Source organism: Ambystoma mexicanum, chromosome 3p, assembly GCF_040938575.1.
Source record: "Ambystoma mexicanum isolate Mex_15411 chromosome 3p, UKY_AmexF1_1, whole genome shotgun sequence".
NCBI classification, from domain to species: domain Eukaryota; kingdom Metazoa; phylum Chordata; class Amphibia; order Caudata; family Ambystomatidae; genus Ambystoma; species Ambystoma mexicanum.
In genome coordinates, this window is record NC_090925.1 from 409,799,785 (window position 1) to 409,824,080 (window position 24,296).

At 45.4% G+C, this 24,296-nt stretch overlaps 1 protein-coding gene across 3 annotated transcripts in view; it reads left to right on the plus strand.

The window, feature by feature from the left end:
• Positions 1 to 24,296, plus strand: part of ZBP1 (Z-DNA binding protein 1) — a 169,852-nt gene that overhangs the window by 14,019 nt on the left and 131,537 nt on the right. For all 3 annotated transcript variants that reach the window (XM_069651089.1, XM_069651090.1, XM_069651088.1), the window contains exons 2-3: positions 14,642 to 14,863; positions 23,145 to 23,240. In XM_069651089.1, coding sequence (XP_069507190.1) covers positions 14,642 to 14,863; positions 23,145 to 23,240 — 318 coding nt within the window. The remainder of the gene's footprint in view (positions 1 to 14,641; positions 14,864 to 23,144; positions 23,241 to 24,296) is intronic.

Here is a 24,296-nt window from a genome sequence, read left to right on the forward strand (position 1 = left end):
AGCAATTCAGTTCCTTTTTTCAATGGGCTTTCCAAAAGCAGAGACCAGGGACAAATATAGTACATTACTTAGATGACTTCATGGTTATGGGGCCACCAAACTCTGGTGAATGCGGCAGGGCTTTAGCAAAACTGGAGCACATGGCCACCCAATGAGGAATTCCCCTAGTGAAGGAGAAAACCACCAAACCAGGCACTAACATAATTTTCCTGGGCATCGAAATAGACTCAGCAAAGGGGCTCTGCAGAATCCCCAAAACAAAAATAACAGAACTCTTGTTTAAAATACAAAACCTGATAACGAAAGATAAGGGGACAGTAAAAGAAATACAATCCCTAGCGGGCAGTCTCAATTTCGCACCCAGAATAATACCTCAAGGGAGGATATTTTCCAGAAGCCTAGAGTTCAAAATCAAATCATTCACCAAACCCCACTTGCATATCCGGCTAGGCAAAGAGGTTAATCAAGACCTGGAAACATGGGCAAAATTCCTCAGGGATTTCAACGGGTCTTTACTTTGCCAAAAGCCTCTAAATACCTGGTCAAACAGGGTCCTATACACCGATGCAGCCAGGAGCAAGGGGTGTGGAGCCATACTAGACTCTGAATGGGTGGCAGGACACTGGCCCAATTCATGGCAAGCAGCAGGGTGGACAAAAAACATCACCCTCCTAGAAATATTTCCCATCTGGCTAACATTACACATCTGGGGCAGGCAACTAGCGAACACAGAACTTTTGATGTGGTGCGATAACATGGCTGTAGTGGGCTCCATAAACAGAAGGTCTACAAAATGCCCTTTAGTACTGAAACTATTACGAGCCATTACAACAGTCACACTACAAGAAAACGTTGTAGTCAAAGTGAAGCACATTTCAGGGGCAGATAATAACATTGCTGATGCTTTATCTCGCTTCCAGTGGACAAGATTCCGAGAGCTAGCGCCACACACCCAAGAACAGATGACGCCAATACCGGCAGAATGCTGGGCAATAATAGGAAGACAAAAATAATGGCATCAACGCCAGTGCCAGAGAGCTCAGGCCGGGATGCCCAACGGAAACCAGGCACTTCTAAAATGGGTGCCAACAACACATTGGCATCAACGCCAGCACCAGAGAGCGCAGGCCGGGATGACCAACAGAAAACAGGCACCTCTAAAACGGGTGCCAACAACACATTGGTATCAACGCCAGCGCCAGAGAGCCCAGACTGGGATGCCCAACAAGAATCAGGCACATCATCAACGGGTGCCAACAACCTCACAGGCTTCCTAACGGAAATGGCAGAGAGGGCAGTGGCAAGCACTACTGCAACACAGTACAGAAAGTGCTTACAGACAGTATTTAATGCCACAGGTTTAAACCATGTAGAGCAAAAAGACACCTGGTGGCAATTTCATATTTTACAAAAATGCGGGGCGATTCAGACCCCACCCAGAACGCCCTCATCTCTTATGCAATGAAAGCATGGGGCAGAATGGAGTGTCCCCAAGTGGACACCCTCCGACCCCTTGATTTCATCAAACTTGTGCAGATAGCAAGCCAGTTGGAAGCCATATGTTGGCACCCATACGAGATAATGTTATTCAAAACAGCCTTTTTCCTAGCTTACTTTGGGGCTTTCCGGGTAGGAGAACTCATCGCCTCCAGCACCAAGGCCACAAACGGCCTGAGTGTCATGGAGGTCAGGGTGAGACAGGAGAGTGTTAACATAGAAATGCAACAGTCAAAAACGGGTGCTAAAAGAACCATCAACATTTGTTGCATTGATGAAGCAACAAACTGTCCGTTTTGCATCACCAACCTCTATTACGCACAACGACCCAAAGTGGGGGGGGTTTCTTAATCCACAAGGATGCATCAGCACTAAGCCGCTACCAATTTAAAGGGGTGCTGATGAAAGCAATCAACAAAGCAGGGTGGGACCCCAAATGCTTTGGCACCCATTCCTTCAGGATAGGTGCCGCCACTGCAGCATGGCAGGGAGGCCTAGCACCGCAACAACTAAAAAACATAGGGGGATGGAAGTCAGACTGTTATAAAAGATCTATCAGACCACAACTGATATAGCCATCCTCCCTCAATTTTCTTTTCTTTTCCCTCCCCCGCCCCACCACAGAAACAACAGGCGAAACGAGGACCACACTCAGATCAGCATGGATAGTCAGCCACTCATTCGTTTTCAGGACAGACAGATGGGCAGAAGAGACCAAAGAAGGGGCACCTTTCAGAAACACCATTACTTCATGGTGGGGATACAGAGGCCTACGGTGGGCCGACATCCACGAAACACTAGCGGAATTAGTGGCATACAGAGACCCCCCAGAATTCCTGATCATCCATCTAGGGGGCAACCACCTAGTCAACACGGGTAGACGAATTCTATGCAAAGAAATCTGCTCCTCCCTAGCATGCATTTCTCACAACTGGAGGGGTACAGAAATATACTTCTCAGCCATCTTACCAAGAAAGAAATGGCTAGGGGCCAACTGCTACAAATCTGTAGACATCTCCAAAAGAAAACTGAACAGGGGAATAGAGAGATTCTGTACGACAAGAGGACTGGGATTCATAAAACACCCAGCCATTACACTAGGCAACCCAGACCCCTTCCTACAGGACGGCACCCATTTTTCTAACCAGGGCATGGAACATTTCTTTCAGGAAATCAATGCGACCCTCGCTTACAGGGGCTGCCTCTAGGGCATACTTCTGGGGGAACACGGTCAGCCGCACAACCTGCCCACGTGTGGCGGCACGGGTCAGAGGGGGTAACCTCAGGATCCGATGCCCAAAAGTATGACACCATTATGATATGTGATATTGTGTATTGCCATAACCCATATCTGTACAATAAAATCCTACAGCCTTTTATTGCCAACACTTGACACAAGTTGTGAGCCTATCATTACGGGAGAGGGTTTTGGGGTCGGCCAATACTGATGCATGCATATGAGTTCAGCAGTTATGGGCAATGCTGCATGGGCATCCCAAAAGCGAGGCAGGGTAACTGCTGTTATCAGCAGCTGGGAGAGGGGCAGCCCCAACCTTACCTGTGCCTGCTCCTCTCCCCAGCTACAGAGACACACAGTCTCTGCAGCACAAAGCCATGAAGGGTGAGGTGTGAACAGTCACCTCACCCTTCCTCCAAACACCAAGGTGCTAAGCACCATAAGGAAACCAACAGTCAGGCAGGGCCCAGGTTCAAAGACCTGCCCCCACCACGGGGCCAGACAGTCGATAATCCGGCCGGGGGCTGCGACAACAGCAGCCCCCCACCACATATATAACAAACACCCAGGGCCTCCCTGGGTCCTATAAATAAGAGTAGCGTGCTCTGAGTAAACACAATCTGTTTGTGGACCCTGAACGGGGACCCAATCATACAGGAGGTTCACTGTTTACTCAGTGTCTTCCAAATCTTTTTGCTTCTTTACCACAGAACCCTCCCACCCTACAAAAGAGGGAGAAGAACAAAAAGAAGTACAGGGCACTGTACGGTGCCCACAACAAGTCGTGGGACATGAGAAGGCGTGCACGGGCCAGAGGGGGTAACCTCAGGACCCGGTGCCCAAAGGTATGATACCATTATGATATGTGATATTGTGTATTGCCATAACCCATATCTGTACAATAAAATCCTACGGCCTTTTATTGCCAACACTTGACACAAGTTGTGAGCCTATCATTAGGGGAGAGGGTTTGGGGGTCGGCCAATACTAATACATGCATATGAGTTCAGCAGTTACCCACACAGTGTTTGGAAGTATACAGGCCTCCACTTGACAGGCGTTGGTGTGCTGAAGACAAACGCAATGATACTGTACACCTTTTTCCAATGGACACTTGTGACATGAAAGCGCCCGACCCACCCCTGAGCTTTCACCTTTGTGGGTATTAATATTTGATGACGTGCATGGAATGCATATTATGTAGGGGCATCGTTAAGGTCCTCCTTGATTGGCACCGCTCTTCATCCCACACAAAAATATTTCTTCAGCAAATGCATTAACCGACTGAGATATTTTACTTGCTACACGATAATTACATTCAACGGTGAATGCACGCCATGCAGAACTAAGCAGAAGGCATGCACTGGTATGAAACAAATACGCGAAAAACAATTGCAATAGAAATGAAGGTGTTAAAATTTTCCATTCAGAAGGCTGGAATATTTTGGTAAAGTGAGATAATACATACACACGGAAGGAGAGGTGACTGGGCTCATGCTCGCTGCCGGGAGCCAGAACAGTAAAAGGCGGGGTGTTAACAGAGCAATTGCTGAATCAGAACTTCATTTCCATTGTAAACATTTGTACAGAAATTAATGTTTCTGAACTAATGCTTCTCTTCAACAAATGTGTCCAGAAACAATTTGGTCTGTTTAATTGATTGCGCAGTGCAGCTCGGATGCACAAGCAGGCAATTATCGCTGCTTAATTGGAAATGCCCTCCTTGAAGCAGGTGCCTGCTCTGCTGGGGAACTGCCGGCGCTGTTTACCGAGCCCTGCTCTAGGGTATAGATATAGAAGGAGAGGTCGGTTATGCCGGTGCCACGCGCCTCTCCCCTGTAGATGCTTCCAGTCAGATGGGACCTGCAGCTCACTCTCCCCCAGCCCTTCTGAGTTTTCAGAAGCGCCGTGCTGAGAAACCTCACACTTCCTGCACAGGCCAGTCGCACTCTCCTGGTGAGTGGTGGAAAGCCAAACATTCTTCTTGGTCTTCGACGCCACGCCATAGCTTGCAGATTGATAATGACTGGTGGGCTTTCCGATGTCAGCTTAAGCCTCATTAGCACCCGGTGGCGCCTTGGGCGGGTGTTAAGAAACCTCCCAGCCAATCAGGTATCTTGGACGGCAGCCTCTATTCATGGTATTGCCCGTGTTTCGAACTTCTTTAGAACCGAGAGCCCGCCATTTTCCCTGCCGTTTTTCCTTGTGGCCTATCCTCACTTCCCCAGTCCTCTCACCTTTTCCACCTCCCCCGCCTGCTCCCCACCTCAACCCCACCACCACTTGGGTTCGGCTCCCTTGTTCCTCGCCGGTCGGGGTATACTCACTATTATGGGCCTTCCCGTCTGCAGTAATGGCAGATAAAGAAAGGCAACTGTGCCCTTTCTCAACTTAAAAAAAAACCCACGAATAGCACCCAGTAAAGCATGGAGGGATGCTAATAGCTATAAAGCCCACCTGGGTGGGGGAGTGTGGCATTACTGTTAGGGTAATGGCGCCGGGACCATGTAATGGCCTTGCAAATGGGGTTTATTGCTTAATTACCTCAGAATTATAATAGAGTGTTTCTTTTGTATCAACAGCTCGATAGTTTACAGGCCTCTCAATGAAGTTTGATTATCAAATACATGTCAACAGCTGAGTCAAGCACAGTGACTCTCAGACGCCCCCTCCCTGAATTTGTAATTGGAAGAGTGTGTTTGTACTACTTTTGCCATCTAATTTCAGGGGCTTATTCAAGGATTCCCTGAAGATTAGCCAAGGCAATTGACTGACCCTGTGGCTATTCCAGTATTTGCCAAATAGACTGGCAGATTCTATGCTTGCAGCCTGAGCACGCATGTGTGTTGCTTAATTCCGAGTATCTGCCGTGTGTGTAAAGACACCTCTTGGTGGAGTACTGCACTGACCTTTCGGGTGAGTGTATGGCCCTCTGACACCTTGCCTGCCCGGCACTCTGCTTGTTTTTGCTTACATGGGGCAGCGATAGATATAAAAGCAAGACTTGTCCTGAGAGGCAGAGCATTACAAGTATCACAACGTAAACATAGCGAGCGTGGGCATGAAGAAGGCTCCAGGTACTGTCTGATTGGAGGAAAGGAGTATGTGTCTAAGCATTCCTGGTTCCATGGGCTCCAGGCTACTGCTCAGAGCTTTGTGTTGGGAAGATCGACTGTGTGTGGCGCAGTTGTGCTGCACAAGGGAAAGATCCCAGAAACCAAGTCTGTGGGGCCTTCGAGACGGCTCTGCTACGGGGTAACAGTTACATCCATGCGTTGGATGTTTATAACATGCGCATACAAAAAGTAGATGAACTCCACGGTTTGGGGATAGCCATGTAAAATAAATATGGACACAGTCAGTCTAAATGGGGATTCTTCAGGAAGTACTGATTATCCTGAAAATTTGGCGCCCCTACAGCTCTTGAGGACTGGATGTGAATTCTCAGCAGTGAGTTGTTTCAGAGAATAAAGCATGCAATGTGGCAGTGAGAAACAGTATGGGAGAGAAATGGTGGGGAAAGACAGTGGGTCTCATTATAAGTTGGCTGGTGTGGTGATAACGTGCTGGTAATAGTGTTTACCGGCATGTTACCGCACGAGCCAACTATAAATTGGCCGGTGAGGAACCTGATTCACCTCCAGCCAACGGCTGCGGGTAAGTCAGGCTCCTTACAAGCAGAAATAGCCTGTATTACCGGCACCAGTAATGCAGGCATATCCCCTCATGGAGTCCAGTGATACCTCCCTCACTCCACTTGTAATCCAGCAGTAATTCCACCGGACCAAGTGGCAGTAACAGTATCCCATTCCTCCAGGGTACTGGCAAACCTAGAATGAGGCCTCATGTTCTGTAATACCGAATAGCTCAAAGTTAGGGCTGAGAGAACCTATTCGGTAGAGACTCAAATCACCAAAATGTCTGAGAAAGTTTGCCCAGTGTCCTTGTTGTTCGGCATCCCTGCAGGACTATACATAATTATTTTTTTTACAAAAAGGGAGTTTTCAGGGTCTGGGCACACTTCTAAAGTACCTGCGCTTGCCCAATCAGAGTAATGGGTCATGGTTTCTTTTTTTTTAGTAAAACCCTTCCTGACCATTAATGGAAATAGAAAAGTATGGGCATGGGTCAGGGCGAGGAATGGGAGTGAAAGGAAAATATGCCTCACATTTGTCCTAACCAGCGCAGGCCAGAAGTAGGAAAATAATGTTTGTAGAATTGGTTGGGTGTGGATGGGGGCTGGCTCTCAATTTCTACCACAAGTTCTTAGGGTTTCAGGAGCCCCTTGTCACTTATGAATAATTGTGGGTCACTGGGGTTTCAAGGGCATGCCAGAAAATATTTATGAGAGCTTTTAGTAAAGAGAGGCAAAACCAGTTATGACAGAGCCATTGGGCATCATTATGACATTGCCGGTATCCTGGCGGGAAATCCTCCAGGATACCGGCAAATGCTATTACCGTTTCCGACACTCGGTGCAGCAGCATTACTGCTGGATTATGAGTGCCTGAGTGATGGTGTAAATCCCTTTTCATTTAGTCAGATAGGACTCCATGGGGGGATTTGCCATCATTACTGGCACCGGCAACACCGGTGCTGGTGATCGGTAACTTAGGTGCCCCACCGGCAAACCTGTAGTCGGCCAGTCCGGTAAAGTGCTGGTATACGTTAATACCTCCACTTTAATACCATACCAGCTGACTTATAATTAGGCCAATTGTCTTCTCCTGCCGTCACCATGGAACTGTGTCCTGTAAGATGGAGACTACAACTCACCACCCACCACCAAGTTGGTACGTTAGGCATCTTGAAATTGCCGATGCAAAGTTCCGAGATCTGATTTTCCAGAGGGGCTGATTTAAAAAAAATGTGATTGTGAAGATAGGTGGGACCTTGACTGTACACCTATGTGTATGTGCAGCAGATATTTCATTATGATGTTGGAATACACTGCTGTTAGATGGCCTCAAAGGTGTGTTGTGTGGTAATTAAGATGAAGGCCTGGTGGCTTTGTTCTGGATGGTTTAATGCGTTGACAAGCATTACTAGGGAGGACTAATATTTGCAGAGTTGACAAAGTCCATTCACGAGAGGATAATGGTCCTGGAGAGGAAAGGCTTGGTGCTGGAGGGCTGGGAAGTGATGCTGTGAGCCATTTCTAGGAGGTGGTTACTGGTTTTCACAAGCTGAGTGATATGATTTTTTTAGTCAGAGCTTTTTTATCAAATTGGACTATATGATTGAAAAAATATATAATGGGGGAAATAAGCGATACACGCTTGGCTGAACATTCGATGCAAATAATACATTATGTTTAAATGGCACAATATACGGAAATAACCTTCTCGACGTGTCAGACAACTGCTGACAGAAGAACAACACACAGACCAGCCAAGAAGACCGGAAGGAGCAGTAGCCCGGGCAAGTCAGTATTTTTTCATGCTGTTGTGGAATGTGAAGAGCTAGAGAAAGACTATTCCTGAGGAAGGAACCCTGTCCTTCACATCCTGTCCCACCAATTCTAGACTGTTCGTAATGTGTGGATGCCAAGGAATTCCCCTCAAGCAGAGCTCAAGGGACAAAAGAGGGAACATTTCCTAACTATATAGTGGACACGAAAGGTAGACCCTTGCAAATCAGACAGTCAATACTGAACCTCTTGGCTCAAAGGTGGGAGCCAGTGTATGGGCCAGAGCTGTGAAATGTGATCTCATTTACAAGTGCCAAGAATGAGACTCCATGGGAGTTGTAGTCGATTTATCAAGTAAGCCAGCAGACCACCTTTAGAGTAATCCACGCGCTAGTTGGGCTGAGTTCTTAAGATCCTGTCTATGTTGCTCTTGGGAATGTGTTTGAGTCTAGCATGTTGAAAACACACTGTCTTCAGTGTCATAGATAGTGGTGTGGACATGGGTTACTCAGCACCCCCTGTGCACCTAGAGTAGGGGTCTGCAACCTTTGCCTCTCCAAATGTTTTGGATTACAATTCCCATGATCCCTTGCCATCAACTGTGCTGGCTATGGAAGATGGGAGCTGTAGTGCAAAACATTGGAGAGCTAAACGTTGTAGACCCCTGCTTGGGGGTGAAATGACAGAGTGAAGAAGGAGACATCTGAAGGAGTAGGATCTCAGACTCACCTGCATAATGGGCTACTTTGATTTGGCTCATTAAACACGCAATTAATTGTAAGCGTTTGGGCAGAATCAGCAGAAGTATCTGGGGAATAGCGTTGAGGCCCAGTCTTTGGGTGCCTGGGCTGAATAATCAGTAGACACTTGTAACAGAACACACACATCTTGATGACCCTTGCAAGGGGGGCGGGGCATAGCGGCATGGAAATGCCAATGAGAAGGTGAGGATGCCTTAGGAACTCTACCGACTGGCATTTGGCTTGGAGAAGATTTGATCCAAGCGACCCATAGGAAGCTCTGAACCAAGTACATCCACAGGGGCCGCAGCCCTCTTTGCTCGTTTTTGTGTCCAGCTGTATACCACTCTCTGTTTTATGGAAATTATTTATACCTAATAGTTTAGAGGCTCTAATATGTCTCAGTAACTAACAAGAGGTCGCAGAAAGAATTGACGACTAATTTCATGTGTATCCTACATCCTTATGCACTTGCTATTTGCAAAAGGATGTTGAAACATTGCGACCTTTTTATGGCGATCTCCTAGTTTTTATGTATTTAACTATATTTAACTATACCTGAACATCCATCTCTTAGATGCTTTGAATATGTGTCAATTATGTTATATGTAATTGCACTTTTCTCTTTTTATAATCCAACAACTTGTCTATGTTGATACATTTGTCATAATAATGTTGTAAAGATTTGTTTACAAACTGAATACAATAAAAAAATATGTTACTATCCTGTATACCACTCTCTAAAAAGGCACACATCCTTCTAGGCAGCCTTGCTCAAGCTTCCCCTGGGCTTCCAACTGTGCAGGTCCCATGAGAACCTGAACGTCTGGGCGAATGACCTCCTACAGGGTCTTGTCCAAGGAGAAGAAGCAGATATGGACACCTTAGGTTGCACTTAATTGTTTGTCAAACTCCTCTGCATACAAAGCCATAAACCCAGTCTCTTTTTCGACCTCAACATTGACTTCTCGATCTCAACCTAAAGTTGTGATTATGTGCTCACCATTTTCCATATGGGGGTTAGTTGGCCAAGGCATTGAATGACTTCAGCTGCCCCATCTAGTCCAAACTCTGTTCTCTGCTTCTGGGAAGGATACCAAATCTCAAAGATGTCCCCACCAACTCCCCCATAAACCCCCATAGATCCTAATCAAACTATAGTGTGCTTGCTCAAATACATGACCTGTACAGAGTGGAGCCCCAGAAGGAATGGAAAATAATTCTGATAAGATGAGGCGAAAGAGATAACACACTGAGGAGGACCTCCTAGGCCCCGAAGAGGAAAGGCCAAACGTTGCAGAGCAAATGGAAAAAGTGCAACCAACAAATCACGATCCAACATCACTTTTGCAATCCCAAGCTTTCATACAGCAAAGTAATGCGTGTGTATGTAGGGGATTTATATAGTGTGAACACAGCTAGAATGCTTTGGGGCGCTATGCAATAAAGGCAGTGGAACACAGTGGGAGGGGGTATCATCTTGCCGGGCTGTGTTCTTCCGAATGTGCATGTGGTTGCATTCTAGGTGTTGCACTCTTAGTTAACTTCAATTGAATACATTGGACTATTGCACCTAATACCAAGGAGGTCTTAAGCTCAGGACTGGAAAGGAAGTGCTCTTTAAACATATATATAGTCACCCAAGCTACAGGTCAGGGAAAAGTGTTCTGAATGGTTGGTTACCAAAGAAACAGCTCCACACTTCTGGCAAACTGTAAAAGAAGCCCTGAAACTATCAAATAAAATATTCGTTCCTTTCGTGCAAGCTGGACCCCGTTCCTTGCAGCTTGTAAGTCTGGATTCTCAGCACCTAAAAGGACATGAGCAGCAGAGAGGGTCCCTTTTACATGAATGATGCAACGAGGAGTAACATCATTGACAGTTCTGAATTCTCGATCGGTCATGCTGGCAATGTGCTCGTAAATGGGCCCACCTGTGTAATGTTGTACTTGTAGTGTAAAATCCTGCCCTTCTAGGAGGATTTCCCATTGTCTCATGGATCCGACAAGATAAATAAAACAAGCTTTGGAAAAGCCAACAGTTTGGGCTTTTGTGTAGGCATGACATAGGCACTGGCATAATGGCCATTAGATCGCAAAACAGAGTAATTACCTGGGCATATGACGGCAGTACCTGGCAAATGCCTATCTAATACCTCAGGCCAAAACTGTTGGCTTTGTTGTTGCTTGTCTTTAACAGGGCTTCAGTGCATGGAAGCAATATAAATCAAGTGCCTGAAGGCACGCTTGGTTAAGACATTCCTATTACTCCAGTAGCAATTTGCAGCTGTATTTAAACCATTAACTCCCAGCAGACCACTAGAAATAACAGTGACAGGCTAAAGCATGGTGTTATCTCTTGATGGAACGAGCTCAAAGAGACCCCAGGAGAGGGCAGGTAGTGAGTGGGAATGGCAATATGGATGAGCATTGCCAGTGGTAGTCAATGTGTGGGTAAATAAACAAACAACACGCATAACCTCCGTGTCCCTCCTCGCATGTCTTTTCCCTCCTACCTGTACTCCAGTGCAATAGTTTCGGTTAAGAGGCGGTGCTTAAGCGCCACCTAATAGCCTGAACTAAAAAAGTGTCCTAGAAGTTGCCCAAGGGAATTCCTAGTTGTCATGATTGGTTTAAAGCTTTCCATTTTTCACCTTCGAGTTTTACCCGTGAATCTCTCTGAGTGGGAGGGGATTAGGGCCAGGCCTGGTCTGTTGCTGGTGGGATCTAGGGAATCAAGATGCCCCTCACCGATTGCACCCGTCAATGCCAAATCATCCATTAGGCTGCATCAATTACTGTAAAAAGGAGAAGGTGCCCAGACGTTCAGGCTGGATGCTTGCCTTTGAGGAAAGGACCAAGACTACTGTGCACAGGTTTGGTGATGTTCTGTGATGTCACAGAAGTACAATAAAAGAACGAGAAGTTGCCCAGAGGGATTCATCCAAGTCTTCCATGAATAACTTTGTGTTTCTTTTTATAGGGATTTCCTCTTAGTCCAGATAAGCGGCACTACAACTAGGAGGATATAGTTTCATAAGAGTTTGAAAATCAGGGGTACGTGAAATTAGGTTCTTGGGAGTCGGTCACTTAGAAGCTGGATGATCTGGGAGAGAGACCTTTAAACAATGAAAATCCTATTATGTTGTCGGATGAGGGAAGACAGTCTGCTGATTGTTCTTAACCTGTGTGATTGTTTTAAACAATGAGATTTTGAAGGAGACTTTTCAAAAATATATGATGCATTACTCAGGTAAAGCTATGTTCTTTTCTATAAGCATTATGAGTATGTGCTATCCTGATGCCTCTTCAGTATTTATTGTTTATTTTGTATAAAGGTAGTCTTCTATAATTTTACTTGCACTTTTCTTTTGTTAAATTAACTTCTATCCTTGAACACAATAACGCTCTTTTTACGCAGTGAGCCACAGGTTTCTCTGGGCTCCTGTGCACACCCAGGGATGCTTCTGTCTCTGGCTCTTCAACATTGTTTCATGGGCATGTTTCGTAGGAACGGTGGAGGGCTTAGCTGCTGGTCGGGAGGGCTTTCCCTGTTGTCAAGTTACAATGCTGCAAAACAGGTCTTCAGCTAGGGCACACATCTAAACCTGCAGATCATGAGTTTAGCCACCTCAACAATGCCAACAGTTTGGACTGTTGTGTCGGCATGGTAAAGGCACTTGCCAGACACTGCCGTAGTGGTATTAACTGGCCATTGATAGTAGCAGGTGCAAAATAGTGCAAGTACATGGGCATCCAATAGCAATGCCTGGCAAATGCCTAATACTTACAAACAATTGCAAACTGTTGGCTTTGCCCGTGCTTGTTTTTAACAGGACTTGAGTGAAAGACATGCACTTACACCGTTACATGCTTACAACTCTAATTAAGTAAACTTTCACAAGACTGCTTTGAAAAAACACTGGCAGGCACTTTGAGTGCAATGTTTGATGGTAAGGCTTGGTGAAAGCAAGCTCAAAGAGTTCCCATGAATAGGTGCTTTGGGCTGCGGTGTAGGGGGCAGGAAATAGGTGGGAATGGCCATAGGGATTAACATGGGCACAGGCAGTCAATGGGTGGGCAAATAACCAAACAACACCTACAAGCTTTTTGTCCCTCCTCATATGCCATTTCTCTCTATCTTAACTCTACTGCAATAGTTTCGGCTTCCAGGTTGCGCTAAAGCACCACCTATTGGCCCAAAGTAAAAAAGGACTCCAATGCAGCAAGATCCAATCGCAAGAGTGATTGTGCTTTGCTATTTAAGTTGTATTTCTGGAAAACCAGGAAACATTCAAAGGTGTATCAGAAAATAAAGAACTGTGAAAAACAATATTTCTAGGGAAATAAACAAGTTCTACTTTCAGTCTCAAAATTCCTTTTTCTGTCTTGAACCTCACCTAGCACTCGCCAGAGTGTGGCTAGTTATAGCTTGTCAATAAGACCTTAGTTTAAATATATACAGGCAGTGCTTTAAGTGGGCCAGGGCCAACTGGAACCAGGCCCTGGCAGTCTCCAAAAAGTGGGGCTGAGGTGGAGCACAGCCGGGGGCCCCCTGGTCCCACCACAAAATTGCCGGAACACATTATTCCGCCCCAGCCGCAGCCTCAACGGGAGATGCACCCGCTATTAAGTCAGGCAAGCTGACCGAAGTGCCAGCCATCGCTGTGGTTGGCTGGCACTTCTGTCATTCGCTGTAAATTCCTCTGGTGACCCCTCACGCGAGGGATCACCAGAAGAAGTTACTGTCCCTTTGTTTCCCCACACCCTCCCCAGGTCGCTGAGGTGTCTTTAACCCTCTGTGAACCTGGGGGGGACTCCGTGCTAATTTCTGTGTTTATAAAAGATGGCTTAAAGCCATCTTTTATAAAGCTTTGCTGACGTCAAAGCTTTATAAAAGTTGGCTTGAATTGTGTACTTTTCAAGCCATCTTTTATAAACATAGAAATGTTTTAAAAAGAAGGCTTGAAAAGTACATAAGTAAACCATAAGGTATTCACACAAATATATAAATGTTATATATTTATGCGCGTACCTTACTATGATTTGTGTACTTTTGAAGCCATCTTTTATAACCATAGACATATGTTACATATTTTTATAACCATATAAATATGTTACATATTTCTATGGTCATAAAAATGGCTTGCATAGTACACAAACCATAGTAAAGTACGCACATAAATATAGACATGCTTACATTTATATATTTGTTTGCGTGCCTTACTATGGTTTGTGTACTTATTTAGGCCACGCCCATCATAAGAGACTAAACAGCTGGAACATCTCTTTAAATATTATAACAATTCAAGATTATTCATGACCTGTTATTGATCTGCTTTTTTGGGGCATTGATATGTGTTTGCCTTGTTGGGCAGGGCAAATGCATTCCAATAAATATTTTATATTTTAAAAAGCGTTATAAGAAGTCAGCTCAATGCCTCTCTTAAACCATTCAAAGCAGTCGTCAATTAACAACTTTATTCGCAGACGACAATTGGACATCAGATTTAATGTGCGCATCCTTTAAAAGGGATGCAGGCCCGGCTTCTGGACCGGGTCCGCCACTCACAATCCAGGGCCTAGGGCATGCTCTCCGTCACAAAATGTACTGCTCTATACCGTGATGGGGTGAAAAGCCACGGCAGTTCCGAGTAAGATTACATATTGCTCCCAGAAATGCCATTACATCAGCTGTAGGTGATACTGCTCACTAATGCTTCATTTGTGTTGTGTTTATTTATTTCTTTGTTTACAGAAATAGATACGAGCATCTTAGCATTTTTAAAAAATGAACCATCTCCCAAAAAAGTGAACGAGGTTGCTACTCACCTGTCCATTGCCAAGAAGGAAGCCAACAAGCGCCTGTATGAACTGGAGAAAAGGAACAAGGTGACACGTGACAATTCCGCCAGGTGGGCGGTGGTCTACGGGGATGCCAATGTAAAAGACGATCAAGGAACCTCAGCGTCAGAAAATGGTAAACACTTTGAAATATGTACGTGTACAACTCATCACACACCCCAGAGAAGCTTCTGTGGTGTTTATGCTGACATTAGAATGCAGTCTCTGCCAGCTGTAGAATTGCTGGCTTCCCGCCAAAGGTGTTGCTAGGGGCGTGGGGGGCTTAAAACAACGTAACAGCCCCATAATTGTTATTTTCCAGAAACAGTCTGGCAAGTCTGTTTGTGTGTAATTTATACACATTTGTGTTTGACATTACAGCAAAACCTGTCATATCTGAATGGCCCAAAAAACTGTTCCTCCTTGTAGAAATGGTTGTGCAGGTTCTTGATTAGCAAATATAGGTTCATCTATTCAAAGGAGCTGGTGTTCAGTCTTGTATGTTCCCAAGAGAGGCGATTCAAGAAAACTGGACTTCTGAAGAGATTGCTTGTGTAAGTGATAGTGGCCCTCATTACAACTTTGCCAGTCCGGAAACAATGGTGCCAGTAAGCATACCGGCACCGTTGTTACCGGACCGGCAAAGTACAAGTCTGCGGGCTGGTTGCCTTTCCGCCCACCAGCTCTGGCCTGGCAGGCGGAACGGCACCCGCCCGCAGACTTTCATGGACTTTCCTATGGGACTCAAATGGGAATGGGGACTAACAATTACTGCCGCTTCAGTTACCGACCGCCGGAGCTGTTGTACCCCGGTGTTTCCGGCAAGTCACATGGTGGGAAATCGTCACGAGTCCGCTGGCAGCCTGCCGGTTTTACCGGCACAGCTGTGTTGCCCTCTTAACTAAAACATTCAATGTGATTCTCTATAAGCAATAATTCAAACCGTCCTTGGGGAATTGACATTCTTTTGGTGTAGTTTAACATTTTACAACAAGTTTATAATTAAAACAGTTAGAAGACCAACTTCAACGGATCACAGCAACAAATACTTAAGCAATAGAACCTGAGGAGCGGGGCATTGCCAGTCTGGGGTATTACCAGACCAGTAATGCCCACCCTCTGAGTGTTCTATTACTATTAGTACCCTGGCACATTGTACCAGTGTACTGATAGTTTATTTTTGTCAAGTTTTGAAACGACATGTTAACCGTTTCTTAACTTGAGAAAAAACTAAAAAAAAAATGATCGCCATGGATTGGGGAGAAGATAACTACAAGTAGTCCCTTCTACCTTTCGATGGTGACCATTGGCATGCAAGGGACACCCCGGGAACACTGATGTTCCCGACGCTGAAGCAGGACGGTGTAGGAAAAGGTAAGTGGGACGTGTGGGGGGGTTGAAGATGTGGACATGGGGGGTTCGGGTGGGGAGGAAGGGGCAGGGGACGCGGGGGGAGCGCACTTACATGCTACCTGGCAAAGGAACATAGTGGACATTCGCTCTGAGGAGGGTAGGAGAGGGGACATTCCCAGTGTGGTAAAGACCTCACTCTGAACCTCCTCATTGGCTTGGAGACCGCCACACCCCTCTTGCTGTTTACTAATGTGTTACAACCACTTATTAGAATGCTCATGGCTTATCAGCAGATGCTAGTTTGTGTTCAATTCTGCATACGTTAAAAATCAAATGAGTAATCTGGGCTGCGGACCCCCACAAGCGGCAAGCGCATAACTAAAGGTGGGCAAACCACAACATCCTACAAAACAATATGTTGTAACTCACAGAAGTGATATTATAGGTTCTTGTAGAAGTAAGGAAATATCACTGTACAAGTGAATTTAAAGCTGGACACAATTGGAACCTTTGTTTCCTCTGTTAAACAAAGCAACACCAATTGCAAATATTATTCCAAATGCAAATAAGTCAGAACCTTTGGCCATCCTGACCCATACCCCCTAAAAGTAACTAATTTTAAGAGACAGACACAGCATGGTTCTAAAGCAGCCCTCATGGCGGTTCCTGAACCAGCCCACACAGAACCTTAAGTGAATCACATTTGGAGGGTTATGGGGCAGCCTATCTCACAGCAATCAAGTGGTCCTCATTTGCAGGGTCTGGATGTATATAGTCCTAAGGCTGCTCTCATTTGGGGAAATCTCAATCAGACAACAGCAAAGCCTTCGAATAACCCGTATCTTGTCTCGGGAGGATAGCTCAGGGGCAACGTGCTCGTCTTGGAAACAAGACGACACAGAGCAACACAGGTTTAATCCCCGGGTCCGTGCTTAGAAACCTCTGGGTATTAAGTGCGTTATAAATAACCTATCATATCATATTATATCGGTATCAGGTAATATTATCCCCATATATATGGTCGCCATATATAATATCGCCGGGAAAAGGTCATGGCGATATTATATGGGTGACCATATATATAGGGACAGGGGCAGCAAAAAAAAAAAAAGAAAAAAAAGAAAAAAAAAGGGTTTGGGGGTTGAAGGGTTGTCCTCCGCATGTTCCATGCAATAATGTCCCCACAAAAAACGGCCATTTTTCGGCGATATTTTTGAGGGGACATTATTACATGTATCCATTATATCTAGCCCTCATTTGGACAGTTATGAGGTGGCTTACCTCATAACCATCATTTGAAGGGTTATGTGCCAACAGGCCTCCGAATTGTCCCTCATTTGGAGGAGCCTGACACAGCATATCTTGTAAATAACTCGCAAGTGACTCTCAGTTTGACCCTGCAGAACCAGCCCATCATACAGCCTTCAACTCACCCTCAGTTGGATAGTCCTGCGGGGGGATTTGGATAGTACAAGAGTGGCATACGCAGTGCACCCACTTGGAAGGTTGCAGGGCAGCCTATCTCACAGCCTTCACATGGCCTCCATTCGGAAGGTTCGGAGGCAGCCTATGCCATTCCTTCCAGTGACGCTCATTTGGAAGGTGCAGAGGCAAAGGGCTTCTTTCCCTCTAATTGACCTTCACATTAAGCATTCTGAAGCAAGCTTCCACAACCATATTCCTCTGGTAACTCATTAGGAGGGCCCTGAGCTAGCCCTCTCCTACCCCTCAAGAGACCTTCTTTTAGAGGGGTCGGAGTTAGCCCACCTCGTTCATAACCCTCAAGTGACCTGGACTTGTAACTTGGTATGTGTAAAGCACTCAACGCCACTGACATACCCTTGTTGTGCTGAGTGACCATTTAGAAGTGCATTAATGCACCTAATTTGGTGTCCGGTATGCTGTAGTTAGAAACATAGCATGCATTGCATTCAGAATGTGAGGTGACCCTCATTTGGTGGGTGCTGAGTTAGCATACACAATGACCTCAAGCGATCTTCTTTGGTGGGTCAGATCGGCAATTTGCACTAATGTGCCATTCCATTTTATGTAGTGACATTACTCCAGTCCAATGCCTTTGAATGCATGAGGACTGTCATGACTCATTGTGGTATGAATATGTTGCTGCCGCAACAATACAGGCTAGCCGGAACCAGTGCTTCACTATCCCCTATGACTCGGTTGCAAGTTCCATAAGTGCCATATGATCTGGATACTCATTGTGTCCTGGGCTATTCTTTGAATTTTGGGACATTTTCCAAATGACACGATGGACATGTATGCTACGTTGCGTGTGCACATCAATTGCACAATGCCTCGTGTTGCAGTGTGAGGTATGGAATTATCTTTGTCCAGGGAGATAATGATTCACGCTTCGTCAACACCCCTGCGCGATGCAGCACCATGGGGATCTGTTCAGTGCCAATGCCAAAAAAGCCGCTGATACATTGTAACTTGCAAAACCAGGAAAACAAAAGTACAGTGTGCCCCTGTAAAGCAAACTAGCCGAGCTTGCAACGTTCCTGCACAAATCACAACTGTTTTTTTTTACTGGTAAACTGTATCTGACAAAGTAATTTGATGTGGTATCTGAAAGGGGTTTAAAACTGCCCTTACTGTCAGTGGTTAATTTTTTAGTAATTTTACTATTTTGTCTCGATTTATTTCAGTGGAGTACACTTTTAAATGATCTATTAACTACTTATTCCAAACAAAAACAAAAAAGAGGCAAGGTTAATACGGTTGCAAATACGGTTACATTTTATAATGTTACTTGAGTAGTGCAATTTGGATAATTTGAAAGAGTCATGGTTGCAAATAAGGACACAGGAGACCATTAGAACTGTGTCAGGGGTGTGTGGGAGGCAGACTTAGACTGTGTGCTGGAGGATAGACTGTGGGATGCAGCATTATTGTTCGCAAAAAAGGTTTCTAGGAATGCACGATTCCACCTGCTACAGTTAAATATCCTGCAAGGTTGCATGCTTTAATAAGCAGATGTCCCCTGAATGGCCATGGTGTGGCATTAAATCGGCAGAATTCCTGCATATGTTCTGGTGGTGCACAAAGGTGCACTCCTTCTGGCTCGGAATCCAACACACTGGAGACGGCGGTTGTATGCCATTATGATTGGACTCCTATGGAATGCCTACAGGGTGTATACCCCAGCCCAGATAAATCTAGGCATTTAGTTAAAGTTATGGACCTGGCTTGCAACCTCGCCAAACGCAGAATTGCCATGTGCTGTGAGGGTAGAATGGTGCAAGGCCTTCAAAGTGGCATGAATGAGCACACCGCAAATCTGGAGGCCTGGAAAGCTCTCCTGCTGGCGATGTTGGCCCGCTCAGACGATAAACCTCCTTGAATGATCAATGATACATGTATGTCTTTGATGTCTCATACCTTGATTAGCTTATTATCCTAATATGTCTTGTATATGTGTTGTGCTAAATCGTCGCAATATATGAAGTGGATACCGCTGCACATTGTGCCATTTGTTACCGTGCCTACCATTTACCTTTACTCTTTTTCTTTGTGCTCGTTTGCAAAATCTCAATAAAAAGATTTTAAAATAAATAGGAAAACCATTCACCAGCCCTTCTAATTTTGTTGTTTTGTGGTGAAATCAGAAGTTTGAGTATTTCTTTCGATCCTAAATCCATCCAGTCGTAGAAGTAGATATATTTCAGTCGCTGTAAAAATGTGGTGCATATTTATAGTAACAGGCTTGTCCTGATGTTGGGCTAGACAAAAAGGAAAATGTATGTTTGTTTGGGGAGCTCACCTAAGGAAAGGCAGGTGGTGTAATGTTTCCAAATGGTCACATTCCTTTATGAGTAAGACTGCCTTTGCATGGTAAACCCAAAACCTCTGCCTTGGTTGGCCATTACTGCCTGAAGGTCTTTGGCAGAGTAGGAAGCGTAGCGCACCAACCACTCCATTTAGGGGGAACAATTAGTATATAAGAAACAAATGACAAACTTTCTCTCTCCATAATGTTGGCAAGCAGCCCCCTATTACTGCTCGTGTCAGTGCGACTGACACGAGCATGGGTGATTGACGCTGTAGCCAAGACGTCAAGCGCGTGACGTAACAGATTCTCAGGGTTGGCAGAGTTCATACATACCAATGAGCTGAGTTCCGTGCCCTTGTGTGAATCCAGTTTGAAAAGTGTTTTCACCCCACAGACTCAGTTCTGGCACTAAAGCAAACTATGCACAGTGCACTAAATACATAGGAGTGCTATGTGCATCATGCATCATTTAATTTCGGCCCACACACTATGATAAACAATGGCCCACATTGGTGTTCAGCTCTTTTGGGAAGTGGCCGAATGGCCGATGTCTCAGTCCGAGCCTGGTGTGAATGCATTACAAGAATATCGGTCAGGATGAGGAAATGCAGCAGAGTCCTTGCTATGCAATAGCATATCATGTGGGATTGGGGAATGTGGTTTTGATCTGTTGGAATAACCTGCGGATTTCAAGAGTGGTTCCGCGATTTTAGGTTAATTAGAACATTCTCTCCTTGGCAATTGTGTATTTTTACCAAGCAGAGAGGGCCAGTGTCACCAGATACTGTCTGTAAGGATACTTTTATTTTTTCTGTTTACCATTCCTCTACCTTTTATGATCATATTCACCATTCTATATAGAGGATTTGTACATTGATGGCCCTGTGCAAGTGCAAAGTTGTAATAGGTGACTTAGGTACTAGTCACTTAGACTACTGCAATGCCCCGGCTGCAACACCTTGTCACATGTTGCGCTATGCTTCCGCCTACCCTCTACCCTACTGAGACCACAGTTCCACTACTTTTTTCGGTACACTTCTACCACTAGCAAGGACTCGATAGAACACTGAATTATCTTCCCATCTGCCCCCTCCAGCAGAAGCTTGTTGACTGAGAGTTACTTACAGTGAAGGGGCACTACACACCAGCAGGCATGTCCTCAGTGTGAATACCATTTACTTATTAGTGAAGGGGCTAGGGCCTGTGGAAAGGCATTGTGGTCAGCCAAGGGAGTTTTAAATTCCCGAAGACCTTTCATCAGACATTGTTCTAATTGTGAAAGTACCCTAATATTGTGTGTTTCTACTATCGTTTATCACCCAGAAAATATGTCAGAGGCCCATGGTTTGCTGGTGTTTCTATGGGATCACCCATCAGTAGCGCCTGGAATAGCAGTCTAATTGCAAGTCAAACACCCTAATATCAAAGAAAACTAGGAATGTATACCTGTACATGTTTTGATTCAAATGTAATTATAGAGAGTGACATCTTCAGATGTAAAACTTTCCAGCTATTAAAACAGGTTTTGCCCCCTCCCCCCAAGTTTGCAGGGTATCTGAGGACTATGATACGATGTAAATGAGGGGTGCAAGGAAAGATGGGTTAATTGGCTTATGAAACATCTTTGATTTGTTTCTGGAATACCTTGTTTGCGGCCTACTGGTTCACTCTCCTCCTTCTCCTTCCCCCCCTTCCCTCTCTTTGCTCTTGTTTTCTGTGATACTTGATGTGCTGAAGCTTTATCATTTAAACATTTTTTATTTTATGTATTGGAATTGCATGAATTGTCATAAAACTGTGAAAGATTTCCTTGTAATCTAGTTGGAAATCAAAACACAATAAAAAAACAGGTTTTCTACAGGTGCTATTTGAGCAGAAATACTAACGTAAGCCTACTGGGCATTCTCTTGGCACCCATGCGTTTGCCCTTTATTGATTTAAAACTGGATTTCCATCTCCTTGGCACTGAGGCAATGCAGCCAAAAATGTGGGCTTGAATCGCTCTCATTTCTCCGGATAGCAAAAGTGTTTTACCGCAGTGGGTAGGATGCAGCATGCAGACAGTGGGCACGCTGCGGCGGCACCCAAACAAGTGGTGACTCTGCTACCTGGGCTTACGAACACACACATGGAATTAAGCCGCCTCATACTTGAGGCCTGAGTCATGGAACTTTTGGCGTGGTCCAAAGTGACTTGGCACTGCCAACAAACACCCTGATTCGCAGAGCGGTGCAAAGTGTATTTCTGCAGTGTAAAATCACGTTGCACTGCAAAAGTACTCCTTGCCCCGCTGTGTAAATCAGGGTGTTACCACGCTAAAAGTTCAATGAATCATGCCCTTGGGGTTCAAAACAGTGATTGCCCTCGTGCGCACAAGGTGGGTCTGACACAAGACCCACTTAGGGATGGGAACAGAAGTGCTTTATTTTTGTAGCCACCTGCTGGGATCAGCTCCGTGCCAGGTGTGCTGGATAATGCAGGAGGATATCGGCAGCAAATATATCTGCACAATGCGCCTTGAAACACATGGGGCCTGATTCACAGAGCGTTTTCCTACAGGATTGCGCCATCATAAAACTCTTATGTGAATCAGGCCATTGTGTATAGGTGCATTACAAAAGAACGCCAATAAATATATAAATAAAGGCCTTTGGAAATGCTAGCGTGCCTGAGCTCATGCTGCCGCCTAGAAGATGCAGCACTGCGGATCAGCAGCGAGTAATCTTTGCTTTGAAAGGTATGGATTGCAGAGGCAGCCATTAGCGCATACTGATGTTACCAAATGCTGTATCCTCCTAATATGCCATCACACTGGTGCAAAATGCAAGTCATATTCCACTGCTGCTGTGATCTCGCAGCAGGGCAATGCGCCATGTTCGCTTCCTTCCTGCTCTCTGGTGAGGAGAGAGAAAATGGTCGATGATTGGGAGGTTGGTGAAGGTAACCAAGGTTATTTACGCTTCCCTCATGCCACTCACTCATCAACTCACCTAAATTGCTGGCCTATGAGCATAGCACAGGGAGTGTGGAAAGGGCACACTGAGGGGGCCATGCACAGCACGAAAACTACAGAAATGGGGTACATTTCACCAAGGGGTTTCGAGTGACATTCTAGACAACTCGAGCTTCACTCCTGTCTGTCAGTTGTCAATTGAAGACCCTCGGTTGAATATATTCCCATTGTGGATAGATACCCATCTACAATTCCATGTATGTCTCTGTATAATTGCAACACCTGACAGTTTCTGTTTCCCACCTCTCTGTGTTACAGCTGACACTGCCTTAGTTCCCGTGAACTGCACAGCGCTGTGCGAAAGAAGACTCTCCACTGTGTCTGTGGTAGCCACTAATCAGATGACAGAGATTGGTAAGACATCCTCTTTTTTATTGCATGGCTGCACACTATCAGACAGAAAAGTATTCCTTTAATTTGGCCAAAGTTAGTTGTCTAAATAATAAAAAAATAACCTCTTTATCTCTGTATGGATACTATGCTAAATTCTTGCGGACACTTTGCATACAAGCCTCTGATTGGCAGATTCATGTATTTCACATTTCCCAGAACTCCCCATCACTCCATATGTAGACCAAGGTATTCCAAAAGCCACATCAGTGCTTTCCTGATCCCTTGTTTTACACATGTCCTCCCCGGGATAGTCAATACCGTGGGCTGTTCCAGAAAGCAACATGCAGGTGGTGCAATGGCAGGAGGTCATAAACAGATCATTAATCCATTGGGTCCATTGCACTGAAGAGGCAGGCATAGGACTTGTTGGATGGCAATGCTGTTTAAGTTGGAGGTCATAATGTGCACTGTGATTCACATCTGTTAAACGCAGCAAACCCCCACTCCCCTCCCCCTCATACTACTATGCACCCTGCTCTGCAGTTACTAGTTTTGGGCTCTATAACCATGTCCTTTTGCTGCCTCCTTCTTGCAAAGCCGTGGCATAATCCTGGAGTAAAACGGGCAGAGTTGTTCTCCATGCAGGCGTAACACTGCCAAATATGACAAAACTGGCCGGGCGCATCCCTCATCTTTCCAGAATCACTGGTTCTGCTATAGAGAACAACCCCAAAAAGCCGCGTGTCAGGCTTTGGGCTCTAGGAGCCTGGACTGAGCCACCCCGGGTGAGGACAGTGCTACCGCCTATCCCTTGCCACCACAGGGAGTGTGTCCTACTCCGAATCCTGATGCATGGATTAAACCGTGTGGAGGCCCCTAAGCAGTCGACATGTCGCCCCCCCCCCTCACAAATGATCTCCTAATAAGTGTTTCATTTTCTGCACCGCTTTATTTTGATCTGTTGTTGTGGGGGCCCTAAAAGGAGTGGGGCCCATAGGCCGGTGCCTACTCGGCCCAATGGACAATCTGGGGCTGTGGCCCTCCACCTCTCACTTTAGCTCTGGGTTCTGCAGACAC